This window comes from Thermobia domestica, chromosome 17 (assembly GCF_964235325.1).
Source record: "Thermobia domestica chromosome 17, izTheDome1.hap1.1, whole genome shotgun sequence".
Lineage (NCBI taxonomy): Eukaryota > Metazoa > Arthropoda > Insecta > Zygentoma > Lepismatidae > Thermobia > Thermobia domestica.
In genome coordinates, this window is record NC_137470.1 from 69,509,753 (window position 1) to 69,531,361 (window position 21,609).

The window sequence follows — 21,609 nt, forward strand, 5'->3', positions numbered from 1 at the left end:
TAATTAATGAAACGTCTGGATGCCAAGTACTGTAACTTCAACGGATTTTCTTTTAGGAGGGAACTTCAATATTTCGTGAAAAAGTGATATTTATTTTATTGCTGCAACCAAAAACGTAATTATGAAGTTTCTTTCCTAATGCTGATAGTGAATAACATCCTCATTATGCGATTTCATGAGATTTTCAAGTTCAAAGTTCTCTCCTGGAAAATGTCAATATTGGAGTAACATTACTTGCATTTAAAATGTCCAAACAGATAGAAAATTGTTTTATTTCTTATTAAAAACTTACCCTGTAGTATTCGATTACGTAGCTACCAATTTTACAACCTCCATCGTCTTCAGGAGGTGACCATTCAATAACAACATTTCGACCATTCACATCCAAAACACGGACCTTACTTGGAGGCTGAGGACGATCTGTAAAATAAAACAGAAAGGGGTTTCTTTCATTTGCTTATCATAATCAATCGTTACGTTTCCTGGCATTAAAATGTGTATATTTTTTTCTATGTTTCTTTGTTGTTGATATATTAATTATGTTATGTTAGAGGGGAGCAAAACGTCACAAGTAATAGTTGTCACAATTCCTACTATGAGCCCAGGCAACTGGCTGAATTCGTACTTGCGGTAAGTGACGTTTCTTTATTGTGAGTCGCTAGAAAGAAGGTAGTTTGCTACACTTTTTCGTATGGGACGCAGAAATGAACATTCATTTTTATCGAAGGAAAGTTAATTTTAAGATTTTGAATTATTTGTTTTAATGAATTAGATAATAATAGGTTTGCAGTCATATTGGTGGATTCTATAAACTAGAAGACTGTCGTAAATGTTAACGATCTACTTTAGAACTGTACTTCCCTTGTATCTGATTAGCTGTGTGACGTTTGCTAGATAGTACTATAAGAGGATATGCTGTTACAGCTAAGTCACATTTATTTATCACATGTGACACTTTTCCCAGTTTTACATGAATATTTATAGTTCTTTCAAATATTTATGTTGCATGGTCTGGTTGGATGAGAACTCATTGCAAGTAAAACAATGGAAATATATGACACTCCATCGAAAACATTATGATCTAACTATTTTAGTTTCACGTGACTAAGTTGTGTAATAGGACATGTAGTTTTTCGTAATTCTAATTTATTATATATGTGTTCAACACTATTCCCAAATTATTGAAGATTTATAATAGTTTAAAAGTAAGAGAACATATAGAAGAAAGTAGTATTAATGGGATATAAATTGATATCGGGTTATATTTTTAAGTACGTCTCCCTCAACTAATTAAAACGAGACATTTCTTCAAGTACTTCATCTTGCAATTGACCATGAACTGGAAATCCATGACAGGTACAAGCATCTGGTTGACAATCAGAATGGGGTGGTATGCAGGACCGGATCCAGGATTTTCTGAGAAGAGTGCACCAATAACTATCAGTACATTTGAATCAAATTTAACTTTTTTAAATGCCTTTAGGCATCTGTGATGTGTATGAGGAACTGACTTAAACTATTGTGTTTAGAAAAACCGCTTTCTTTTAAATCCGAAACGGAAACATGACATAAAATTTTAGGAAAGTATTGCTATTTCCACTGCCAGTTTCTCACTTTAGATAGTGTATATTCAGAACGGAGGGGGTGTGCACGTGCTCCGGTGGAACCCCTCTAAATCCGGCCCTGGTAGTATGTGATTTTCATATATGACAAAATAAATGCAGAGCTGCAACAAGTCAGATAAATTTTACAGTGAATTTTGATATTAATGAAAACAAAGGTTTTACAAATGTTTTATGTCAAAGAAACAAAGAATATTCCTTAACTATGTACATGCGCTCCTAATTCAGAATTCAGTCAATTGAGGAATTTGATGTAATAAGGGCGTACGCGAGTTTACGCCCTTTTTGTATCAAACGCATTTGTGGCTTTTACCATGCTTGTTTAGCCTCCTGATAACACTTCAATTCAATAACGGAATAAAATGCTGCATATCACATTGTTATATATATATATATATATATATATATATATATATATATATATATATATATATATATATATATAAGAACACTACTTAAATTGTCAACATCGCTTTTCTCCAAATACATGTTTCAGAGTTACGCCCTTATTGCATCAAATTCCTCAATTATTACGTCTCAGCATCACATGTTTTAGATTACGAGGGAAAAAATTCTGCATCTAATAAGCCATTCAAGATAAAAGTTGGATTTCTTTAAATGTTTAAAAGATTTATAAACATAAAATAAGTGAATAGACTCAATATTTTATTATAATAAATTGCTCTCTTTTATGTACGATTCCTTCAATAAATCACATTATTTTCTTACGTCAGGTATAGTATAATTCAGATAAGCTACATTGAAAAAAATATAAATAATTCTCCATTGTTGAAAACAAAATGTTTTGTCGTAGAGTATAATAGATTTTAGTATTGGAATTGCATAAGCCAAGGGCTGTAAATATAGCAATATTTAAATATAAACTAATTATTTGCTGAGAAAAACTATATTTTTTTCATTAAAATTCAACACGTGTTACAGTTTCGCCCACTAACTCTTTGGCTTCATCAGACACTATGTGATACAGGATAACTGTACAATCTTATATACATTTTATTTTTCACTTTTTTTTCATATATACAGCAATATTTGATTTTTTATATAGGCTGTACGTTAAAAGATAAGATTTCATCTCTTCAATTACCTTTATATTGGTGGATTTAAAATGTCCATTCTTCAAAATTACATTCACATAGAGACAAAATGATAAAACTGTAAGTATTAGCAATCTATCACTTTAACTTTCATAGAACAAAAGCAGAGGTAGCAAGAAATGTTTCAAACGTAGACTATTTAGAATCCTAAGAATACGTTAAATCTCTGCCCTTATTTCTCTAGTCCAATAAAGTAGGTAGAAATCTATTATTTCCGGTTTCAATGTTGATTGATCGAGGGCAATACCGGTAGTAAATAGAGATAAATTTTTCTTTAAAAATTTTTGACATACTAAAATTATACATGTATTCCATGTCAACTTTTATCACTCCCTCTATTAAAAACGGAAACGGCAGATTTAAGTACTCTTTTCTTGTTTGTTTGTTTACAACATTATTTACATGGATCCATGTAATATCAAATGATTACTTTTACACGTCAGCAAATACCTATCTAACACTGAGTCATCCTGGCGCTCTGTTCAGTTTTATTGTATAATAATTCAGTTTATATTTCTATAATTTTCACTCTAAGAACATGCATTACAAAATACATCATGATTTAACTAAATAGTTGTGCTTTTCTTTATTTTTTTAACCAAGAATCATTTTCGTATTCTGAGCTAATACGTTGCAGCATCATTGAAAGATTTTAAAATGTGTATTTTTGGATAAAGCTGGTAGCAAGCCTCAGACACAAAGAGACCATATCAGATCTTAGGTTTAAAAGTTCTGGAGATAACTTCAAATTTATTTTTTCCTCTTTCTCGGAAGCTTGTAGCTTCTAAAGCGAACGATATTAGAACTATGTTTGCTACAACTTTTTTGCCTCGTCTGCTGAAAGATATCACCTCTTCAATTTATTATCATAGTGATGGAAATAACCTGTGCGTATATATAGGATGAAACTTAATTAATGAAACAAACATCAGGAGGTGATTCCTGACACTAAGACAACCAAAAAGGTCCTATGTGCATATAGCATATTGGCCATAGTGCCAGAGTTTGCGAAGGCCGGAGGAATGGGAACAGTAAGTTCGAAAAGATATATATCGAAAACCACTAAGCTTCGAGATGGCGGGGGGCGCGGTGGCTCAATGGTAGAGCGTTCAACCTCCGGTGCTTGGGTCCTCTGGTTCGATTCCAGCTCGCGCCGTGTGGACTTCGTGGTGGGCAAACACCGTGCTCGTGGGTTTTCTCGGGGTTCTTCCGTTTCCTCCTACTTTCTTCATTCCACCATTTCACTCATTTCTCATAATCACCGTCTTCTTTAGCCTAACCGGCATAACTGTGGGACGTAAATCTCAGAGATTTTATTTCATTTTTTATCGAGATGGCGGTCTAGAAAGTGTTGAAGATGCTTGTGTTCAAGATGCTACAGTACAGGAGTGCGGTCATTGTGCTGTGAGTGTTGAATAGAGACAAGTGGCAATGCTCGAATAACCATGGTGCGTTATTCAAACCGCAAACAGGCCGACATGCTATTCATGTATCGTCGTGCAGATGGTAATGGGTGTGAAGTAGCACGACTTTATCAGGAAAGTTTTCCTAAAAGACGGCAACCATCATACAGGATGTTTGCAGCAATTTATCGGTGGGTGTGTTTAACAGGGACTGTATTACCTGCCCCTGTGGGTGCTTGTCGACCCGTCGTGTGTGAACACCTGTTACGGACGAACGTGTGTTAGAAGCTGTATATGATGAGCAGATACGAGTACGGGGGAACTTCGCCGAAAAATAAATATTAGTCACATGGCTGTGTGACGTGCATTACATGAAAGAACCTTGTATCCATACCACATTCAAAGGGTACGAGGATTGACAAATGCGGATGTCCAACCACTTGAAACATTCTGCCAGTGGTCCATTCTAGGGACGGCCGAAAACGGTTCCTGGTGGAAACGGTTTTCGGCTCTGAACGGATCCGGTTACGGACCTGGGTTTTCGGATCCAGTCTGGAACCGGGTTTTTCGAATCCAGGTCTAGAACCGGTTCTGGAACTGATTTTAAAAAACAGATTTCCAAGAACCGGTTCCGCTGGAACCGTAACTTTGTGGCTATTCCTACGCTAAATCCCGAGCTGCTAGCAAGCTATGAACAGTGTGGTAGATGAAATGGTGGAACCGACAGGCAGGCGCCCAGGCGGCGGCCGCTTGTCTCATGGCTAAACAAACAGGCAAACTGACAAACTCATTTGACTAAACACCCACTGGTGGACCAATTTTTTTTTTTCTGGAGGGCCACAAGCGGGAGTGGGTGGGGAGCACAAGCGTGTGGTCCTCTTTGCAGTGTTTTGAAGGTGAACTTTATGCCTCCTTTACGGGTCTTTGGGGGCTTTCGGATACAGATCTGGAACCGGCTCCTAAGATCTGGTTCTGGAACTGGGTTTTTGGATCCAGGTCTGGAACCGGTTCCGAAACCGGAACTTTGTGGCGATCCGTAGTCCATTCAACACACCACTACCCTCATGCTGTTTCAGCCATTAGTATTGCTCACTGATGAGGCCACATTTGATAGGGATGGTATCGTCCACATGCATCACACACACACGAGTGAGCAGATGCACATCCACATGGTACGGTTCACTCAGAATCAATACAAATTTGGACTCAATGTATGATGTGGTATTGTGCATGATCAACTAATCGAAACACATTTTGCACCGAAGACTGTATAGAGCACAGTATTTGATCTTCCTGCAGGATGCACTACCCAAATTACTGAAAAATTTCCCCTAGTGATTCGCCGCAATATGTGATAAATGCATGATGGGGATTCCGCGCACTTCAGTGTGAATGTCCGCCGGTGGTTGGACAACTCTCAAGATGTTGGATCGGGCAAGGTAGTCTAGTGTTTGGCTCGCACGCCCTCCGGACCTGAATCCACTGATTTTTTTTTCTGTGGCGACACATGGAAAGTGTGGTGTATAATGCTCCTGTCAACGATGTCAAGGACTTGAAACAGCTTATCCATAACTCCTGTGGAAGTGTTCGCCATGATCCAGGTATCTTCGAACGGGTTCCCCAATCTGTAATCCGGCGTCGTCATGCATGCATTGGTGTCCGTGGCAGAAATTTTGAACATCTCCTGTGATGTGCCCGACGAACGCACATTTGTATCTCTCTGCACATCGATATCTACAGCTTCGAAATTAATTTTCCCACGGTTTCGGCAATCACTAAACATTCAAACATGACCAATATACTATATGTTCATAGGAATCTTTTTGCTTATCACAGGAACCATCTCGCGACGTTTGTTGTATTAATTAAGTTACACCCTGTATATACTTAGAAGTCCTTATTTTTGCTGTAAATTATTCTAAGTGCTTTCCAAAAATTAGTGACATCTCACGAAAAGCATAATGTGGTAAATAGAACCAAGTTCTCGTACGTTTGTCACCTAGATCTTCCAGGAAAAGATAAGGATCTGAAACGATACCAAGTTATTTTGGAATTCGGAAAATAGAATATGAAATTTCCAACTGTAGTGCTGAGAAGAACTTGCAAGGCAAATCCCCTTGAGGCGATACTGTATAGTACTTGTTTTCAGCACTAGATTTGCAAATTTAATTTTTCAATTTTCGGATTTCAATAAAACTTGGCATCGTTTCAGAATACTTACACAGAAGCGTTCAATTCTAGAAATAATTTCTTTACTAAACTCGTGTGTGGGTGTTGTTCTAAGTGTGAAGTAGTTGGGTATTAGATGTGAAATGACCATGTGATCATTGTATAAACTCTTAACTTAATTCGCTAAATTCCATTACTTTATTAAATTACATTTATCAACGACAGAATTATGAACATTTAAAATCCAACGAAACAAAACTTGTATTCATAATTGTACATTACCAGACAGCTTGAATAAGCATGTATTTGTTAATTGTCACTTGAGAAATTGTCAATAAATGCAACTAGTTTCCTTCTTGCTTTTCCGCGTTCCTTTCGGCCTAGCTTGATATTACCTAGTTCACTAAACGTCAGACTCATCGTTTTTCGATTAAGCAAAACCATGGAGGACACATGACAGGGGGTATTCTCCACAAGGTTTAGGAAAGTGCAGGATGGTCGTGAGAGGCATCTCGCTCCATTGGAGAACAACTAACTCCATGTCTTGGGAGTACCATTCTGTTGGTTCATCACCGCAAATTCAATAGAGTCCAATATCTCACTAGCGGAATGAAGGTGTAGGAGAACATCATCAGAAACGCATCGTAACGAGAGAACTCGCTGCCCCTGGTAGTCCAGCAGGATTAAAATCCAGTTGTTGGCTGACTCTAGTATAACCAGTAGTGTGGAGTGTTTTGCACTTTTCTTGGAAATTCGATGGCGGCTAGTGCGGAAAAGGTGCCATTAGTGGCACCCACCTTACTGATTTTTTTTATCTTTTTGGACAACCCCTTACTCTTCCCCAATGGACTTAAAGTTTTTAAGTGTTTGGTTAGGCAACACGCCAACACCAATGACAGAAAAGCTGCTTGTGGTCGTTTCTAGAGTTACCTGATGGCTATAATACAATTATTTTATTAAAAGACTTTGTAGCAATGTCAGTAAATAATTTTAAAATGTTTATGAGTCAAAGTACAGCCATATTAGCTCAGTTGTTGGAATTAATGTCCAGATTTTGTTTGGAATGCCACGTTAACAATGATTATAGGCATAGCTCTTGATATAACACGGTTTGTTTTTGGCAACTCTTCGCTTGTTATGTACACCGACAGCAAATGCCATCTATCGGCAGACTACACAACTTTGTGGTTTCTTACTTTGGCCACGCACATCGAGCGTAGTCACAACATCCGGCTGCGTTCAGAAGATTCGCGCACCTCCCGCTCACCTCGTTGGCTCCAGAATCTACGCCGACGTTTCTAGAATATTCTCGCTCGAAGTTTGGTTGTGGTATAAATATTGCGTACTTCGACCAACCAATCCAACAAGCCAGTTTATTGCAGCTTAAGCTTTAACGGTTTTAGTTCGCTACTGTTGCTGTTAAGACAGAGAGTTTGTGCATTGTACCTAAAGTTACAGTCTTCTTAGTGCGATACGATTCAGGGACATTTTCTATACTTTGGTTTCCGAGTTCGGAAGCAATGGAAAGAAGATGAAGAAAAAGCCTCATAGCAGACCAACGCGGAAAAGTGTGAAACGAGGCTTATTTGGCACTCCAAGTGAAATGAGTGAAGTGCAGTTACCCACGTACGCTGACGTTAAGCGACATTATTATTGGTTTCGAAGTGGTTTATGTGGTGACATAAGTGTAACTAAATTACCAGTGACTGCCATTGGTAAACTAGTTGGACAAAGAGTTGTACATATTTTGGCGTAAAGCAAGCATTCCTGTGGTTTCAGAAAAGAGAGTTTTTGACATGCTGAAAACATTTTATAATAAGTGTCGCACCAAGGAAAAACATTACAGTCGACAAGGACAAGAAGCAACACTACGTGCAGGTTTTGTTGCACACGCGGAAAAGTCTCTTTTTGATATTGCGTCTTGCAAATGTAAAACTGTCAAAAGTTGCAACTGTGAGAGGACACGCAAGATTCCAAAACGAGAATTCAAGTTTCTTTTGGACCAGAGAACATCATGGAAAATGAGCATTGGTAACATTGACGTCCGAACAAGCAGATCTCTGTCAAAGATGTTTTCCCGTAAAGTGAGCAGATTTAAGGGGCAGACAACCAAGAAAGACGCCGAAAATGTTGAAGCAAGTCCATCAACTAGTGGGATTAGGCATAGACACAGGTTAAAGATACTGGCGTCGTCTGGGGAATCCAGCGAAGCGAAGCTGTTGAATCGGGAAGCACGTCGGGATCTGACCTCGAGGTGCGACCAAAAAGGAAACATAGCCTAAAGCGCATCTGTCTTCAAAATACAGCGGAGGAAGCGTTTAGAACTGGAGCTTCAGACAGACAGGTTGCTTTGATCGCTTCTGCCGTACTTCAGGACGCGAGACTCATAACACCAGAGGACAAACATCTTGTTGTTGACAGATCTAAGGTTCAAAGAGGAAAAGATAAACTGGGTGAGAAGATCCAGAAAGAAAAGGCTCACCTAGGCCGGGAGCTTACATGTATCTACTTCGACGGAAAAAATGATGCAACTCTTGTGCAAGAAAAATTAACGGCAATCTACGAAGACGAGAGGTTACAGAAAAGCATATCACAGTTCTATCGGAGCCCGGTTCAGAATACTTGGGTCATGCTATACCTAAGTCAGGCACTGACAAGGATTTGCCGACTCTATATTGGAGTTTTTAGAGAAGAACCAGTACGACGTGTCAAGTTTTGAGGCAGTCGGCAGCGATGGTGAAGCCACGAACAATGGATGGGATAACGGCGTGATTAGTCAGATACAAAGATCCCTAGGAAACGAACTGCAGCATCTCATTTGCCTTCTTAATACCAACGAGTTGCCATTTCGACACCTGGTTACCGAATTGGATGGTGGGACGACCGGGCCCAACACTTTCACCGACCGCATCGGAAAGAAATTAAAGGATTGTAAACGTTCACCGATCGTCTTCTTTACACCCATTCCCGTTGAATGGGTGTCTGAAATGGAAAAACCAGATGGTTTAAGCAGCGACCAGAATTATCTCTTTGAAATTTGTAAGGCTGTTGCTACAGGAATGTGTACTACCGATCTAGCAAACAAAAAACCAGGACCATTATATCATTCACGATGGCTTACATTGGCCTATAGGATGCTTCGCCACTACATCAGTACTGATGAACCTAGTTCAAGTTTGTGTCTACCTTGCCAGTACATTGTTAAAGTATACGCTCCCGTCTGGTTTTCAATACGGCGAAATCCTCCGTGCAAAATGGGCGCCATGCATCTGTTTAGCATAGTTAAGCTATCACGTTTTCTGCCAGAAAATATACAACACATAGTTCATTCTGTTCTACAAACAAACGGATACTACGCTTATCATGAAAACCTGCTGATAGCGATGACAGCAGATAAAAATCCGCATATTCGAACGTTAGGCTGGAGAAGGATAAAAAAAGTGCCGCAACCAGAAGACTCCGAGACCAAGCCGCCCACGTGACATCATTGTTTCGAAATTAAACTTTACAGCTGAAAATTACTACGACATGATTAATTGGCCTAAATGTCTAACAGAGCAGCCAATCACACAAAACATAACGGATCAGCAGCTTGAAGAAAACATCCGAACTTCAGCTACTCTAACAACAACATTCCCTTCCCATAGTCAAGCTGTGGAACGCACAGTGAAGCTGGTGTCCGAGGCACCGTCGAAAAAGTGCGGTCAGAACGCAAGAGATATCTACGTTAAAGTCAAACTGAAGTCTAGAACAAGAATTCCCCGCTTCGAGACCAAAAAGAACTACGTGACCTAAGGTCAAATGTCAACGTACGCTTACTGGGTGGGTGGGCGGAACTCGATGTGCAACCACCTCCTCATGGTGAGTTCTGGGTTATTTTGCGCACAGAGCAAAATAAGCGAAGAGTTGCACAAAGAAAACCGTGTTATATCAAGGGCTATGCCTATAATCATCGTGAACTGGCATTCCAAACAAAATCTTTACATTAATTCCAACAACTGAGCTAATATGGCTGTACTTTGAGTCATAAACATTTTAAAGTTATTTACTGGCATTGTTACAAGTTTCTTTTAATAAAATAATTGTACTATAGCCATCAGGTAACTAAAAACGACCACAAGCAGCTTTTCTGTCATTGGTGTTGTGCGTGTTGCCTAACAAAACACTTTAAAAACTTTAAGTCCGTTGGGGTAAGGTAAGGAGTTGTCCAAAAAATTCAAAAAAAATCAGTAAGGTTGGTGCCACTAATGGCACCTTTTCCGCACTAGCCGTCATCGAATTTCCAGCAAAAGTGCAAAACGCTCAACCCTAATAACAAGGATCCTCCAGGGAAAACCATTTATCATCCAGATGAACAGGACGACACCAGTCTCTTCGGAATGTCAGGCTAGTGCTCATCCTTTATCTTTTAGTCATAACCTATTTTTCTCTCTCGCCTTTCCCCAACTAGTCATTCTCAAAGTTAAACCATTTGAATTTTGTTTAAATTCAACCATAATTTTGCAGTTAAGTACCGTGTTGTGCACCAGTTTTATCCCCCAATTGTCACATTTATTCAGTGAGTATTTCAGAGATTATTCTGAGCTATTAACTGATGGCACAGCAGCGGCACTTAAGTAAAAACTACAGGAAAGAAATAGGTTTTAACCCAAACTTTAAAAGTATAGCTGTCTGGTGCTGTATAGTGCTTATGAAATTGCATCAACTTTCTATCACTAGATTTATTTTACTCTTATACCATACGGTGTACTGACCTGTAACAGTAACAAGGAAAGAAGCACTGTCTTCTCCAAGTTCATTCTGTGCCTGCACAGTATATTCTCCTCTGTCCTGTCTTCTGCCGTCTGTTATGCGGAGAGTAGTTGATTTGTCTCCTACAGAAATTTCGTACCTTCCTCCAGGATCAACAGGTTCATTGTCATGGTACCACGTGACTCGGGGAGCCGGACGTCCAGAAATTGGTACCTTAAAGCGTATAATTTCATCGTATTCAAACAAAAGCCCTTCTTCATATTCTTTTGGCAAGATGACTTTTGGTGGAGCTGGAACACAATAGAAATATATTACAAAACTGTAGGGAATATATAGGTACACATTATCCAAAATTTGAAAATTGAAGTGTAAGAGTATAGGTAATGCCACAAAAATTAGTAAGTATATAAGCTCAATAATAATAAATTAACGTAGAAACCATAAAAAGTTGTAGTGCAAGCACCTCAAAGTTCGACAATTGCACTCAGATCCTTGTATTTTTTTTTTCATTAAAGAATCCGTTGTTCGAAGTACGTTATCTTTACATGCTTTACCACACTAACTTTTGTAATTCTGTTTTCCTCATTGCATGAGATGATATCAATTTTTTAGTGTTTCTAGTCGAGTTCGGTACGTCCTCCTTAATTTTTGTAGATTTATTATTCAAATTTCAGTTTATTCTTCCAAATTTAAATAAATGCATACACGATCTCCTCAAATTTGGGTAATTCTGCTCTATCATTCGACGATATTAAAATGTAGTTCTTTATCAAAATATTAAGCAGCGAATTTAATTGCTCAAATTTTGTTTCGTCCACCTAAAAAGTTGTGAAAATGTGTAAATGTGTAATCTACTTCTAACAATTTGGTTTCTTTCAATGGATGGTATTGAATAATGAAGAGCTCAATTCCAAAAGAGCCTAAGTCAAAAAAAGAGTTAGTTTTCAAGAGAGGATTTTTTGTGTTTCCATCATTGTATTTTTGTAAAAGAAGAGTAATCTACAGAAAATAAATTTAATTGCCTACTTTTCGTAAGATAACGATGAAATTATCATCTATAGCAAGAGTTTTATAAGTGTGTGTAGGCATGAGTCAGGAAATAACTGGAGAAAATACTGCTGACTAAGGACATTTTGAAAAACGCTGTTTTCTTTTTCCTACAACTAATTTGGTTTATAGAGTTTTGGCGTGAAATCCTGCTCCATATACGGAGATTCTGAAATGGAACTTAATAAAACCAATATCTCAAAATTGACAAAAATTGACTTAAGCTCTTTTGGAGTCCCCCTTCAATTGTAGTTCTTATGCATAAATTTTGATTGTTCTATTTCAATTTAGATTGTTCTCTTTAAATCTTACATCTATATTCAAATGATTTGATTTGATTGGTTGAGGTTTAGCGGATACATTAGCTTCGAGGATATTTGTGCCCGACAGGAGTTGGTTAGTTTACCTCAAATCTGACAAGGATGGGTATAATGTTCACTCATATTTTGAGAACTTCATTTTCTTGATCGATTGATATGTTTAAGTGACATTTCATGGACAAAAATATATTTGGTTTATCTTAATTTTGACAGTTGCACCTTGTTTGCTTCTCTCAAATCTGTCTTTCTTTTTATGTATGTTTTGATTATAGTTTCTCCACTGAACTTTTGTATGATTTATCAACATTTTTTCCTTATCTAACCACAGACTGGTCCGCCTAGAATCTAACAGATGTTTTACATACTAGGTTATCTAAAAAGTATTGAACTTCTGTACACGAGATGGCGTTCATGTCACAAATATCAGGGTGCATGAGTCGCAGCGGGTCAATCCAAATGTTATTTGACAGCTGATAGCGTGCAAAAGGTATCGGAATACCTATAATCAAATGTAAGGTATTGCTTGAAGATAAGTGAACTGTCTGCAAAATTGTGCAAAATTTAGAATTTTGTTTCGATACAAGCCCAAAACTAGGACCGTAAAAAAATTGTACTGTTTGTGGGCAAGATATTTTTTCACAACCAAAATGATGATTCATTCGCTTTCGCTCTGGAAATTTTGATGTCGAAGATGTTTCTCGCATTCAACGACCAATCATAGAAAAAGTGCATGAGATTCTGACAAAAATCGAGCAAGACCACCACGTAGCAGTCATGGAATTGTCAATTACTTAAACGTCCATAAAACAGTGTTAACAATTTGGAGAAACCTGGTTATAAACAGAAGCTTGACGTTCTGGTACCACAGGATCTGAATTGGAAACATTTACTAGATCGAATTTCTGTCTGCGAATCTCTAGTGGAACGTAACAAACTCGAGCCATTTCTGTAGCGGTTGATCACCAGTAATGAAAAGTGGACAACCTACGCCAGTAACGTGCAAAAAAGGTTCATCAAAGCAAAAGGCTCGACAGCCTGTGGTAAAGCTCAAATTGACGCCCAGGTAAGTTATGCTGCTGGTTTCATGGAATTAGAAGGGCAATGTTCATCATGAGCTGCTGCCACCGGACAGAACTATGCTCGAATCTGTATTGTCGACAATTAGCATTATTTCACCTAGCAATTCAGAAGACAAGGTCGGAACTGGTAAACCGAAAAGGTGTTATATATCATGCTGACAACACTTGACCGCATATATATTCAAATACCCGTCAGAAATTGGAAAAACTTGCCTGGGAAGTGTTAATGCATCCACCGTATAGCCTGACGTCATTAGACTATTAGTTCTTTCGGTCTCTACAAAACTTCCTGAATGGTAGTAAGTTAGCTTCAAAAGAGACATGTAAAAACCTTGTGTCGCGTTTTTCTCAGAAACCACAGAAATCCTATGCCGGCGTTATTCTGTGTTGCCGGAAAGATAGAGGGTTATCGACTAAAATGATGCATATGTGGTTTCACAATGTTAATTCTAAATAACAATAAATGCATTGTCAACTTTGACCTCGAAAGACTCAATAATTTTTAGACAATCTAATGTGATTAGCAGAGAAATACAAGAACTGTGTGTTCTTTATGAGATGATGTAAACAATTGTAAATTTTCCACTAAAATTTTGAGTGACAAACCACAATTATAGTATACTCTTTCAGATCCTTATCAATTACTAGCATCAATTACCCGCTTCGCTGGGTTACATTAAGAAAAATAGTAATTTCCGTTAGTCAGTCACTTTTTACTATTACTAAAGTTCTCTTCGACATAAGTCATTTTCGATGATCTTTATTATATTCCCTCTTCATGTTGCGGGACACGGCATCGGAAGTTTCATTGTTTATTTCAGCGAACCCGAAAACTATGGATTCGACACTAAATCGGTTATTTTCGATCATTTTTAAACATCTCTCCCCTCCCTCACCTTTTAATTACACCGTAAAGTGATATGGTAAAATCCATCTCAGGTTTAAACTTCATGTAGATTCTAAACTTAACCGGGATCGGTCCGCTGGTTCAAAAGCTATATATATATATATATACCGGGTGCGCCATTTATAATTTCCCACCTTTATAACAGAGGAATCAAGAGAGAGAGACAAGCAAAATAGGAAGGGGGACATCTATGCATGTATTAGGTAACATCACCAAATGAACAGTGTTGCCAACCCAATATAAAGCTATGTTTTTTTAATGGAATGACCTAAATTTAATTTCATTCATTTCAATTTAGTTTAACACTCGCAGATCAATGTTGCACACTTTTTGAGAAATAACGTTAAACATGTCTCAAATTTAAATGCCTTTAATACACACAATACACATTAAATTAAATACTAGGAAGAACTCTTTAAGATGACTCCAAGTTTAGAAGGATCAGTTAAAGAGTGTTGCCACAACAGAAGAGAGACAAGTTGAATTTGGAAATAGGGCAATAACTTGGAAGAGGTCCTAGTACAGTATGGTTAAAAATTCTTAGAGCAAATCAGTATGTCATAAGGAGCACTGTCACGTTTATTTGAGATTGATAAGTCAAGTACTTACCGAGATATTCGGTATTTTATAAAATCTGAGAATTTTGTGCTGTACAAGATGGTAATGCTGTTTCAAAATTCCCTGTTTTCCCTCTGCGTTGGAGAAATATTAAAGTAGTAATCCGTGACATGCCGAACTAAAGCAAACTATTTAAAATAAGCAACCCAATATTTTTTCTGTTTCATGAATTTTGTAACGTATTATATGAATAAATGTTTCCTGATCATCATGTATTTCTTTAAATTAATGTATTTCTTCTGAATATAAGTTAGAAAATACAATAAAACGTAGATATTAATAGTTGCCAAGTTTTAATTGAAAATGCATAGGCTAAGTTCTGGTAAATGATAGCAATTTTTTTTAGATTATCCAATACTTATACGTGCTGTCCCATTTTAGGGGAACATACGAGGTACATTTCATTCACCAACTTATTTTGTATTTCATTCACCACGAAATTAACTTCAAATAATTTACAAATTGTTTTTTAAGAGGCTAGTTGCATTTATGAATTCATAGGTGCCGATTCCCTTATGAGGACTCTAACGTTATGGGCAAAAATACAGCACGTAGATGTGTGCCATAAAAGCTATAATGGAACAAACACCGAACAACCTGTGTTGGGTGGCCATTAAAAACAAGAAATGTATCTCATCGGTCAAGAAAAGGAAAACCTGGTGGGTCCATGAATGGGTGCGTCAAGACCGGGCGAAACAAGTGGAAACTCGAGGTGTCTATAGGTTCCAGGTGCGTTAGCAAAGGTGGGTATGCTTGTAAACAAAATATTGTAAGCATACTGTGTGAAAGAATATTCCATAGTTCTTCTGCAAATTATATGCGACATCGCATTCCTTAGGGCAGCTTAACTTTCGGTATAACGTCCCACGATTATGCCACTTAGGCTAAGGGAGACAAGGATTAAGACAAGTGACTGATGATGGTAGAATTAGTGGGATGAGAATGTGAGAGAAAGCGAGAGTATCTGACAACCCCTCGGACACGATGTTATCCACCACAAACCTACTTGACCGGAAATCGTATCAGGGGCCTCCACGCACCAGACGTAAGCGCTCTACCACTGAGCCACCGTGCCCTCGCAACTTTACTTTAAGAAGGCATAACCACACAGTTTTCCTATTATAATTCAATCAGAATGTTTTGATTTTGTACAATGTTCATAATAATTGAATATACACTATGTGATCAAAAGTATCCGGACACCTGGCTGAAAATGACTTTCAAGTTCCTGGCGCCCTCCATCGGTACTGCTGGAATTCAATATGGTGTTGACCCATCCTTAGCCTTGATGACAGCTCCCACTCTCGCAGGCATACTTTCAATCAGGTGCTGGAAAGTTTCTTGAGAAATGGCAGCCCATTCTTCACAGAGTTCTGAACTGAGGAGAGATATCGCTGTAGGTCGGTGAGGCCTGGCACGAAGTCGGCGTTCCAAAACATCCCAAAGGTGTTCTATAGGATTCAAGTCAGGACTCTGTGCAGGCCAGTCCCTTACAGGGATGTTATGGTCGGGTAACCACTCCGCCACAGGCCGTGCAGTATGAAGAAGTGCTCGATCGTGTTGAAAGATGCAATCGCATCGCAATTGCTCTTCAACAGTGGGGAGCAAGAAGGTGCTTGAAACATCAAGGCCTGTGCTGTGAGAGTGCCACGCAAAACAACAAGGGGTTCAAACTACCTCCAAGAAAAACACGACCACACCATAACGCCACCACCTCCGAATTTGACTGTTGGCACTACCCACGCTGGCAGATGACGTTCACCGGGCATTCGCCATACCCACACCCTGCCATCGGAGCGCCACATTGTGTACCGTGATTCGTCACTGCACACAACCTTTTCCCACTGCTCAATCGTCCAATGTTTACGCTCCTTACTCCAAGCGAGGCGTCATTTGGCATTTACCTGCTTGATGTGTGGCTTATGAGCAGCCACTCGACCATGAAATCCAAGTTTTCTCACCTCACGCCTGTCATAGTACTTGCAGTGGATCCTGATGCAGTTTGGAATTCCTGTGTGATGGTCTGGATAGATGTCTGCCTATTACACTTTACGACCCTCTTCAATTGTCGGCGGTCTCTGTCAGTCAACAGACGAGGTCGGCCTGTACGCTTTTGTGCTGTACGTGTCCCTTCACGTTTCTACTTCACTATCTCATCAGAAACAGTGGACCTAGGGATGTTGGAGTGTGGAAATCTCGCGTACACACTTCTGACACAAGTGACATCCAATCACCTGACCACGTTCGAAGTCCATATGTTCCGCAGAGCGCTCCATTCTGCTTTTTCATGATGTCTAATTACTACTGAGGTCGCTGATAATGAGTACCTGGCAGTAGGTGGCACCTAATATGAAAAACATATGTTTTGGGGGTGCCCGGATACCTTTGATCACATAGTGTAGATTTATGATATACTGGAAAATGATATGTCTAAAAAGCGATTATTCTCGGAAAAATATGTACAAACCTCTTCATGGTGGTCACTATGATCATTTAATCTATTTGAACAGAGCAAAGTTGAAAACTCACACGGGCTTGTGTCCGTATGGAGGAGGAATGTCAGCGACAGCGTGTATGTGCGAAAAGGAAGACAAGGACGAGAAACGAGAACCAACCTCTATTACGTGGTCCTTATGATTTGACACATTCTTGGAGTTCTCCATAAGCAAACGTGGGACTGTGTCCGTAGAAAACAAACACGTTTGCACGTGAAAGTAAAACCCGAAATGCTTATTTACGCTTTGCGTTGACGGAAACTGTTACAAAATGAAAGGGTCCAGGTATGAGTACGACTGTCATTTTAAAAATCTTGCACACAGCCCATGCACGACCGTTCAGTGGTTTGATCAAGTTCACTTTTAAGTTAGTTGTGGGTCAGAGTTTGGGCTTGACGATTGTTTCTGTGTTTGCTGGTTTGTATAGCTGTCTTGTGAGAAATTCACTGGTGAACCTGACAGAGGTTGGGTTACTCATGACGACAAGCGTTCCTATATCAAAATTGAACACATGATCTGAGTGAAGAGTAGAAAAGATGTCGCAGAAGAATTGTTTCAAGGTTAACAAACAGAAGGAGATCAGTTTCTACAAAGGACTGCTGCAATTGATTAAACCTGGATACGAGATTTTGAACCAGAACTGAAGTCTCAGCTGCCACAATGAAACAGTTCAGACTGTCTATGCCCGAAGAATTTCCGCCGCCAACAATCAAATGTTAAACTCACGATGATCTTCGCGTATGATATGAATGGAGAGATGGCTACAATAGAGTGCCACAGGGAACGTCTGTACCAGGCGTATACTACAACCTGATTCTGCAAAATGTTTTCGGCCCGAAAATTCGTGAAAGAAGCCCTGATATGCTTGTAGCTGGTGTCCTCATTTTGAACGATAATATAAGACAGCATACTGCTCTACAAGTAAGGGTGACACTCGACAAGTACGGATGGGAAATAATTCCCTCCCCAATATAATCCTGATATTGCCCACCAGACTTTGATTTGTTTCCCAAATTGACAGAACCATTCTGTGGAAAACGATTTGATTCAATTGTCTAAGATTTCAGTGAGGTGACCCGAGTGATCAGACACCTCAACAAAGATGGTGCTCTATCCAGAATATAGAATTTACCAAAACGTTGGGAATCTGTCATAAACAAGTATGGAGATTATATTGAAAGCCTGTAAAGGTATTTTGTACAACAAATTATTTACTTCCATAATATCTTTCAATGTGGAGAACTTTTGAAATGACTGTCGTACAATATATTGCAAAAAAAACATTCCGAACAGTTGCTAAGACATAACATTATACGTAAGGGTACATGTAAACACTAAATGCAAACATTAGAAACTCTTGGTGCCATGTCAAATAACAGTCTATGTGCCACGCTAAATAACAGTATAAGAGTCTAATTTCGTAACAATGTTCGCAAAACTTGCGGATCGCAAACGAACGCAAATAATAAAATAAGTAATTATAATTGTATGCCAAGTATTGCAAAAAAAAAAAGTCAAACTTTACATTTCGATAAGAGAATCCACTGCAGAATGAAGCCGTATAAAACATTTTAAGAGATTCATTAATTACGACCTAGCTGCTGCGTATGTAAAAGAAAACTTGAACCTGTGATTTTCGTTATATTAATGCACAATTCACATTTTAACATTTGGTGAAGTATCATAAGAGTTTATCAAATGAACCAATTCTAAACTAACCAAAGCCAACCTACATATACTAACTCATGTTTTATGTCCAAGAACAAAAAGAAAAATAAAAACACCTAAGTAAAATTTTAGTGAACCCCATCAGCACTATATTACATAAGTTAAACATATCACGCATTGATGTGCCTAAGCCTGTGTATGGTACATTACGTCAGTCTTACTACTTGCTACTACTTGCATTTTGGTCAATTTATTTACCTTTGAATTTATAATAAATATGGTGCTGGTTTATTTTTGGCGCACCAAATTTTGAAAGATTTACAGGTAAAATTCAATACTTCGCATGAAAAGACATATTTATAAAGAACAAATTTCTGCAAGCGATAGAATTAAATACAAAGTAATACACCTGTATTTTATGCTTACAAGTGTAGGGTTACTAGTGTAAAATCCTTACTTTACTACGGATAAAATAAGTGAGTGCATATGAAAGATGGTTGTATAAGAAACTATTTTCCACCTTTGCTGTATTTGTGTACAGTGTACAGAAGTTGTATTTTATCTTTACAAGTGGAACGCTACTAGTATGAAACCGTGACAAGTACTATTGAAACTCATATCATTGCCAAAATCCACTCGTTTTCACTATCCTCAATTTGGATATATCAAACTTCGCTGACGCACCTGCTCCCTTCGGACGCACTCCCTCGCTAGATCTCGGGCCCTCCAGCTTGCCGTGAGGTGACTCAGTTAGATAGCATTCGTGCTTTTTAGAGGCTCCCTATCATAGGCTGTTTCGTGTTTTTTTTATTATTGCAGTTTTTATGCATACATCCGGACACCGTATTTACACGCAATTCCTAGTAGAATTTTAACTTTTCAACAATTTATTATGATGGTCTCCTTGAAATTTAACTATGCCATTTGAGAGATTTTCATATCGCCCAGCGCAAATCATTTAGCAAACAATCAGAAGGAATTTATGAAATAATTGTAATTTTTGAACAATTATTTCGAGTGGTGCGGCAAACGTAAACCTGGACGAGAAACATATGTCGAGCTTCACATGAAAAAAAGTAGCGCGTTTCAAACTTATTCGATGAATTGTAACTACACATTCAATAAATGAGCTGACAAATACAGAAGATAACGTGCAGTTTGGCAAGCTGGCGGCAAAGCAGAAATGTAAAAAATATACGAATTTTATGGTAAATATAATTGTTTTATTTTATTTTTTTTATATATATAATAATGCCTACTTCATTGGTTCATATAGGCTACAACTCATACACCTAACCTTTGCAGAGATTTATAATATGGTAGCAAAATAACGATAAATAATATATATATACTCAGTCAGGACCAATAACTAAAATTTTAAGTTCCTAAGTGAGAGTTCACCTGTACTAAGTATACCACACAAAGAATTTTTTTTTTCGTGACCTAATGAGTAATGCGAGAGACTTGGGGAACCATTCCGATACGGATTGCGTCAACGTAAAGCCATATTTACCAATTAATTAGCGATCATCGGCATAGCAGTTATAATGACTTCTTGCATTTCTTGTATGTAGAATTTTTTGAACATTGCTTCCGAATGATCCCCTTAGACTTTTTTGTTAGCAAGCAAAGGAAGTGAGTAATTTTCATGGCTACGCCCACCAGATACCACGCAGTCAAAGAAATTGTGCTTGCAAACCATCCTTTGTATTGCTTGAATTGCAACAAACTGTTACTTTTTCATTCATTCATGTTTAAACAAGAATTTGTAACAAGTCGGTAACATTTACAGATAATATTGAATTATTTCGATATTACTCCCCTAAAGTTGCACGAGCATAAGTATATTCGCCGCACGAAAGTAGCTATTAGGTAACTCCCTTAAACGTATTTGTATCATCTTATTGAAATGTGAATTCGTATTTCTAACTCAAAAACCACTTATATTACCAACATTACGTTTAACTACTCCCTCCAAGAAGCCAAATGAGTTTCATTTCACTGTATGTTCATTCATTAATGTTTTATTTTGTTTTAATCATTTCTTCACGATTTCTCCAACGCAGAGGGAAAACAGGGAATTTTCAGACAGCGTTACCATCTTGTACAGCACAAAATTCTCAGCTTTTATAAAATACCGAATATCTCGGTAAGTACTTGACTTATCAATCTCAAATGAACGTGACAATGCTCCTTATAACATACTGATTTGCTCTAAGAATTTTTAACCATATTGTATTAAAGACCTTTTCCCAGTTATTGCACTATTTCCAAACTCAACTTGTCTCTCTTCTGTTGTGCCAACACTGTTTAACTGATCCTTCTAAACTTGAAGTCATCTTAAAGAGTTCTTCCCAGTATTTAATTTAATGTGCACAAATAGTTACTACTTCATTCCTTGTGTGTGTTACAGG

The 21,609-nt window shown here is 38.1% G+C and overlaps 1 protein-coding gene across 1 annotated transcript in view; it reads right to left on the reverse strand.

The window, feature by feature from the left end:
• The window catches only part of MnM (myomesin and myosin binding protein), a 227,392-nt gene that overhangs the window by 68,689 nt on the left and 137,094 nt on the right, over window positions 1–21,609 (reverse strand). Inside the window, exons 7-8 of the mRNA XM_081743875.1 lie at window positions 11,064–11,351; window positions 293–420 (exon numbers count right to left, since the gene is read on the reverse strand). Coding sequence (XP_081600001.1) covers window positions 293–420; window positions 11,064–11,351 — 416 coding nt within the window. The remainder of the gene's footprint in view (window positions 1–292; window positions 421–11,063; window positions 11,352–21,609) is intronic.